This window comes from Neophocaena asiaeorientalis, unplaced genomic scaffold (assembly GCF_003031525.2).
Source record: "Neophocaena asiaeorientalis asiaeorientalis breed wild unplaced genomic scaffold, Neophocaena_asiaeorientalis_V1.1 scaffold547, whole genome shotgun sequence".
Lineage (NCBI taxonomy): Eukaryota > Metazoa > Chordata > Mammalia > Artiodactyla > Phocoenidae > Neophocaena > Neophocaena asiaeorientalis.
The window spans coordinates 2,679,742-2,685,240 of record NW_020185330.1 but is presented as its reverse complement, the minus strand read 5'-3'; the positions used below and the strand labels follow the sequence as shown (position 1 = coordinate 2,685,240).

Below are 5,499 nucleotides of genomic sequence, written 5' to 3'. Positions count from 1 at the left end.
CCCTTTCACAGCCCGCCTCGGGGAGGGCGGGCTCCTCCGTGCGTGGGGCGGGGCCTCTGCGTTCACGTGACGCCTAGGGGCTGGAAGAAAAACAGAGTCTGTCTGCGCCAGAGTCTCATTATATTCAAATATTCATTTTAGGAGCCATTCCGTAGTGCCATCCAGAGCAACGCACTGCCGCAGCTCCTCTGAGCATTTCCAGCAAGTTTGTTCAAGATTGGCTGTCAAGAATCATGGACTGTTATTATATGCCTTGTTTTCTGTCAGTGAGTAGACACCTCTTCCTTCCCTCCTCCCGGGAATTCACTCTGCCCTCCCCACCCGTGCTCGCCTTGTGTCCCTCCCGTCGGACCTTCCTTCCACACTCTGCTTTCTGGCAGCGCTGTCGCTTTCTTCTAGGACGGGCAACCGCTGCGCTCCTAGCCCACCGGTTCTATTTAAAGTGCTCCTTGCTCCCACTCGCTCTCTCTGATCCGTGCGTTGCAAGAAAGGGAAGCGAGAGGGGGCTAAACAGATGGAAGGTCCTCAGCCGGGGGGGGGGGGGCTAAGGGCCCCCCTCCCCACATAACTGGAGAGCACCCAGTGCCCCTGTGGCGAGTTCCTAGCTGCTTGTCAAAACTCACAGAGGTCGCTCTTGGACTCATCCCCTCCCACACACCCTTCCCCGGGAGTGAGCGAGAGGGCGCGATCAGATGCTTCTTGCTGGGCATTTCAAACTCATCAGCCACAGTAAAATAAACCCTCCAGCCATTCGGTCCGCCCCCAGACCCTGCCTCCCCCGTGTCTTCACCCTGCTCCTGCTTCTCTGCTTTCCCTCCCTCCTGCTCCGAACCAGCTGGAAGTGGTGGAAGTCGGGCTCTGGCTCGGAGGGCGGAGGAAGAAGGGGGGTGGAGGGAGAGGGGGAGAGAGGCTGAAGGTCTGAAGTGGAGAGGAGAGCGATGGCATTTTAATTCTCCCTCCCCCACCCTTCTTTACCTTCTCAATGTTAACTGTTTATCCTTGAAGAAGCCAAGCTGAGATCATGGCTCAGATAGCAGTTGGGACAAAAAAAGATTAACAGGATGGAGGCTATCTGATTTGGGGTTATTTGACTGTAAACAAGTTAGACCAAGTAATTACAGGGCAATTCCTACTTTCAGGCCGTGCATGGCTGCAGCTGGTGGTGAGGGGTGTGTGTGAGGGCGAAGACACAAACTTGATCTTTCTGACCTGTTTTACATCTTGACCCTCTAGCTCTAGCCCTATGTGCGTATGCAGAGACATCTCTATTTCTCTCTAGTTATCGGTGTTTATTTATTCTTTAACCTTCCACCTCCTCCCCCTCCCCAGAGACACCATGATTCCTGGTAACCGAATGCTGATGGTCGTTTTATTATGCCAAGTCCTGCTAGGAGGCGCGAGCCATGCTAGTTTGATACCTGAGACGGGGAAGAAAAAAGTCGCCGAGATTCAGGGCCACGCGGGAGGACGCCGCTCAGGGCAGAGTCATGAGCTCCTTCGGGACTTCGAGGCCACACTTCTGCAGATGTTCGGGCTGCGCCGCCGCCCGCAGCCTAGCAAGAGCGCGGTCGTCCCGGATTACATGCGGGATCTTTACCGGCTTCAGTCTGGGGAGGAGGAGGGGGAGCAGATCCACAGCATCGGTCTGGAGTATCCCGAGCGCCCCGCCAGTCGCGCCAACACCGTGAGGAGCTTCCACCACGAAGGTCAGTCCCTGCCCCGAGTCTGGGCTGGGGAGGGCCAGTAGGGCTGCCTGGTGGGAGAGTGGAAGCTCTAGGGGAGAGGGGTTCCGGTTACCTCAGAGCCCCAAATCCAGGAGGCTGGGGGACAGAGCTGCTTAGTTTCTGGAGTTTTCAGAGTTGTGGCTGAATTTATTTTTTGGAGACAGAAGGGAGGGGTTGGGGAGAAGGGGAATGACACCACTCAGACGTGGGCTAGCCCTGGCCGTGTGTTTTTGCTATATCAAAGCCTTTTATGCCAGGGTTTCTGACTTTTTTTTTTTTTCTGTTTTTCAAAGCACCTACTGAATGTAATATTACAGCTGTGTGTTTGTCAGGTTTATTCAATAGGGGCCTTGTAATCCGATCTGAATGTTTCCTAGCGGATGTTTCTTTTCCAAAGTAAATCTGAGTTATTAATCCACCAGCATCATTACTGTGTTGGAATTTATTTTCCTCTCTGTAACATGATCAACAAGGCATGCTCTGTGCTTCCAAGATCGCTGGGGAAATGTTTGGTAACATACTCGAAAGTGGAAGAGGCAGAAGGTGGCTGTGTGCATGTTCCCTCCTGCCTCTGCTCTGTTGGCCCCTCTTTTTCTTTACAACCACTTGTAAAGCAAACTGTGTACACAAAGCCAAGAGGGCTTTAAAAGGGAAGTCTGATGGTGGTGGAGTAAGGAGTTAACACATGGAAATTATTAGACGTATAAAGGAGATTGGGAGATTCTGTCTTTGGTGCTTGCTGAATGCTAGCTAGGCTTCGCTGGTTTGCTAGCTGCGCCATTTATCTGCTCCTTCAGATTAAACGGTATGCTTGTTTCCCCCAAATAGGCTTCCACTATATAAGCAGAGTTCATCACTCATCACCCGTCTCTTAGCTATTTCTTGATTTTTCAGCCTCTGAAATAGCTCATGTGCTTCTTTTTTTTTTTCTTTCCCTTTTTCTTTTCCTCCCTGACTGTGCCTAGAACATCTGGAGAACATCCCAGGGACCAGCGAAAACTCTGCTTTTCGTTTCCTCTTTAACCTCAGCAGCATCCCAGAGAACGAGGTGATCTCGTCCGCAGAGCTTCGACTCTTCCGGGAGCAGGTGGACCAGGGCCCTGACTGGGAGCAGGGCTTTCATCGTATAAACATTTATGAGGTTATGAAGCCCCCGGCAGAAGTGGTGCCCGGGCACCTCATCACACGACTACTGGACACGAGACTGGTCCACCACAATGTGACACGGTGGGAAACTTTTGATGTGAGCCCTGCAGTCCTTCGCTGGACCCGGGAGAAGCAGCCCAATTATGGGCTGGCCATTGAGGTGACCCACCTCCATCAGACACGGACCCGCCAGGGCCAGCATGTCAGGATTAGCCGATCGTTACCTCAAGGGAGTGGGGATTGGGCCCAGCTCCGGCCTCTGCTGGTCACCTTTGGCCATGATGGCCGGGGACATGCCTTGACCCGACGCCGGAGGGCCAAGCGCAGCCCCAAGCATCACCCACAGAGGGCCCGGAAGAAGAATAAGAACTGCCGGCGCCACTCGCTCTATGTGGACTTCAGCGATGTGGGCTGGAATGACTGGATTGTGGCCCCACCAGGCTACCAGGCCTTCTACTGCCATGGAGACTGCCCCTTTCCACTGGCCGACCACCTCAACTCAACCAACCATGCCATTGTGCAGACCCTGGTCAACTCTGTCAATTCCAGTATCCCCAAAGCCTGTTGTGTTCCCACCGAACTGAGTGCCATCTCCATGCTGTACTTGGATGAGTATGACAAGGTGGTACTGAAAAATTATCAGGAGATGGTAGTAGAGGGATGTGGGTGCCGCTGAGATCAGGCCTTCCTTGGGGACACACACACACACACACACACACACACACACACGTTCCATCCACTACTCACCCACACACTACACAGACTGCTTCCTTATAGCTGGACTTTTATCTTAAAAAAAAAAAAAAAGAAAGGAAAAAAAAATCTAAACATTCACCTTGACCTTATTTATGACTTTATGTGCAAATGTTTTGACCATATTGATCATATATTTTGACAAAATATATTTATAACTACGTATTAAAAGAAAAAATAAAATGAGTCATTATTTTAAAGGTAAACTATGTTCTTTTTCTCTTAAATCCTTTCTCTCCCTTCACCCCATCTCTTTTGGATGAGATTTTTTTCTGTTAAGGTGGGGCTGGGGGCACTGTGGAAGTCAGAGTGTGGTAACTGGAGGTGGTTAAGTTGGAAAGACAGGAAGTAAACTGATGGTGGAAGATGGTAATTGCCAGGATGAATTGTTTTCCATTTCTATTTAATGTTAACAAGGACAAGGACGCGGCATCCTCTCCCATCTGGATGACACATGCCTTGGAGAAACAGTGGGATGAAAGGAGTAGGCCAGATTAAAGACTCAGTTTGGGGCTCTCTGTACATCCTCTGTTTTCGCTCACCTGTTAGAGGTGTGTCCCAGCAAAGTGTGATGGGTAAGAGTCTCAACTCTAGGGAAATGCTTCCCACCTCTGCTTTTATGATACCCAGGGTATCTCCAGTTATTACAGGCACCAATGTTGTATTTTCAAACCAAAACGAATTTGCACACTCACATATTAATGTGTGTGTGTGTTTTAAGCAGGAGTTTTTTGAGGTTTTTTTTTTTTGAGAAGTGGGTTTTATCCAATAAAATAAATAATCTGCCTTACTTTCAAAAAGTTTGATGACCACTATTTTGATATACCACATGGTAGAAATTCTCCAGTGTTTCTGGACTTTTCCCCCCTTGTCTCCTATTCCCCAGGTGAAGGCTTTCATTGAATTCAAAATTCCAAGAGATTGAGCTGGGTTGGGGGGTGGGAATGAGGTCAGATACTGAAGGGTCAGAATTTCCAAGTGGGCACTGTGAAAGCATCCCACTGTATAGAGTCTCTCGAGTCAAATACCAACTCTCCTTGCATCTCTGTGCCATTCCTCCCCGCTTCCCTGGAGCTGAGCAGAAAGTGACACACCTGGTGGACGTGATGTTCTGAGCCAGGGTTTCTCCAAGGACAAAGCTCAGTCTTTGACCAAACAAAATAGAAAATGCTAATGTGCTTGAAAAGTCTCCCTCGGTTCAGGGCTGCCAGTGAGGCAGAGAAATGGGTTTCTGGGAGGACACGGATATAGGGGCTCAGAGGACCAGAGGAGAGACCTTTGCTTTTTTTTTGCCACCAGCAAGTAAATGACGCCCTGGAAGTGTAGCTTGCGTGGGCTCATTTCTTGTGTGTGCTTTTCTTCTGCATGGGCTTGGATGGGTTTGGGGCAAAAGCAGTGTCTTCGTGTGGTCTGTGGGATGAGCTGTTAGAAGTGCATTCTTTTCATGAGGAGGTAGGGGTGAGTGGCAGTGGTGGTGGCCATTGTGGTGCTGAGTGTGCCCCCGCATTCATGTACACACACTCTTCCATGTGCTCTTGGGGGTGGGGTGGGTGAAGCAGGACTCATTTTTGTTTTTAATTGCTGAAGTCCTACAATCCTCCGAAAGGAGCAGCTTAGTGGAAACCAATAAAAATAGAAGTGGAGCAGTTGCCAAAGCCCCAGCTCCCTGGAGAGCACAGGTGGAGAGAGGAGATCAGAGCCCCAGGCAAAGGCAGCAAGACTCCTCAGTTCCTCCAAAACTCCCTGCAAAGAGGGTTACTTCCCCCCTCCCCTAGCCCCCCAGGTCGTTGCCCCTTTGATTAATGGTAAGGAGGTCGAATAAATCATTTAGGGGAAGCCCATTAAGGGTTCCCCTCAGGCAGCCTCGTTTTGTTTT

The 5,499-nt window shown here is 50.3% G+C and overlaps 1 protein-coding gene across 2 annotated transcripts; it reads left to right on the top strand.

Annotated features, from left to right (window-relative positions):
* The first annotated feature begins 120 nt into the window (after positions 1-120).
* BMP4 (bone morphogenetic protein 4) lies at positions 121-3,829 on the top strand. Of its 2 annotated transcripts, none has more exons than XM_024734796.1 (3): positions 121-262; positions 1,330-1,706; positions 2,690-3,660. In XM_024734796.1, the coding sequence occupies exons 1-3, from the start codon at positions 234-236 to the stop codon at positions 3,544-3,546; spliced, it is 1,263 nt and encodes a 420-aa protein (XP_024590564.1). In that variant the 5' UTR covers positions 121-233; the 3' UTR covers positions 3,547-3,660. The 2 variants fall into 2 exon arrangements, with proteins under 2 accessions (XP_024590564.1, XP_024590565.1); XM_024734797.1 differs by having other exon boundaries at positions 122-266; positions 2,690-3,829.
* Positions 3,830-5,499: the final 1,670 nt, after the last annotated feature.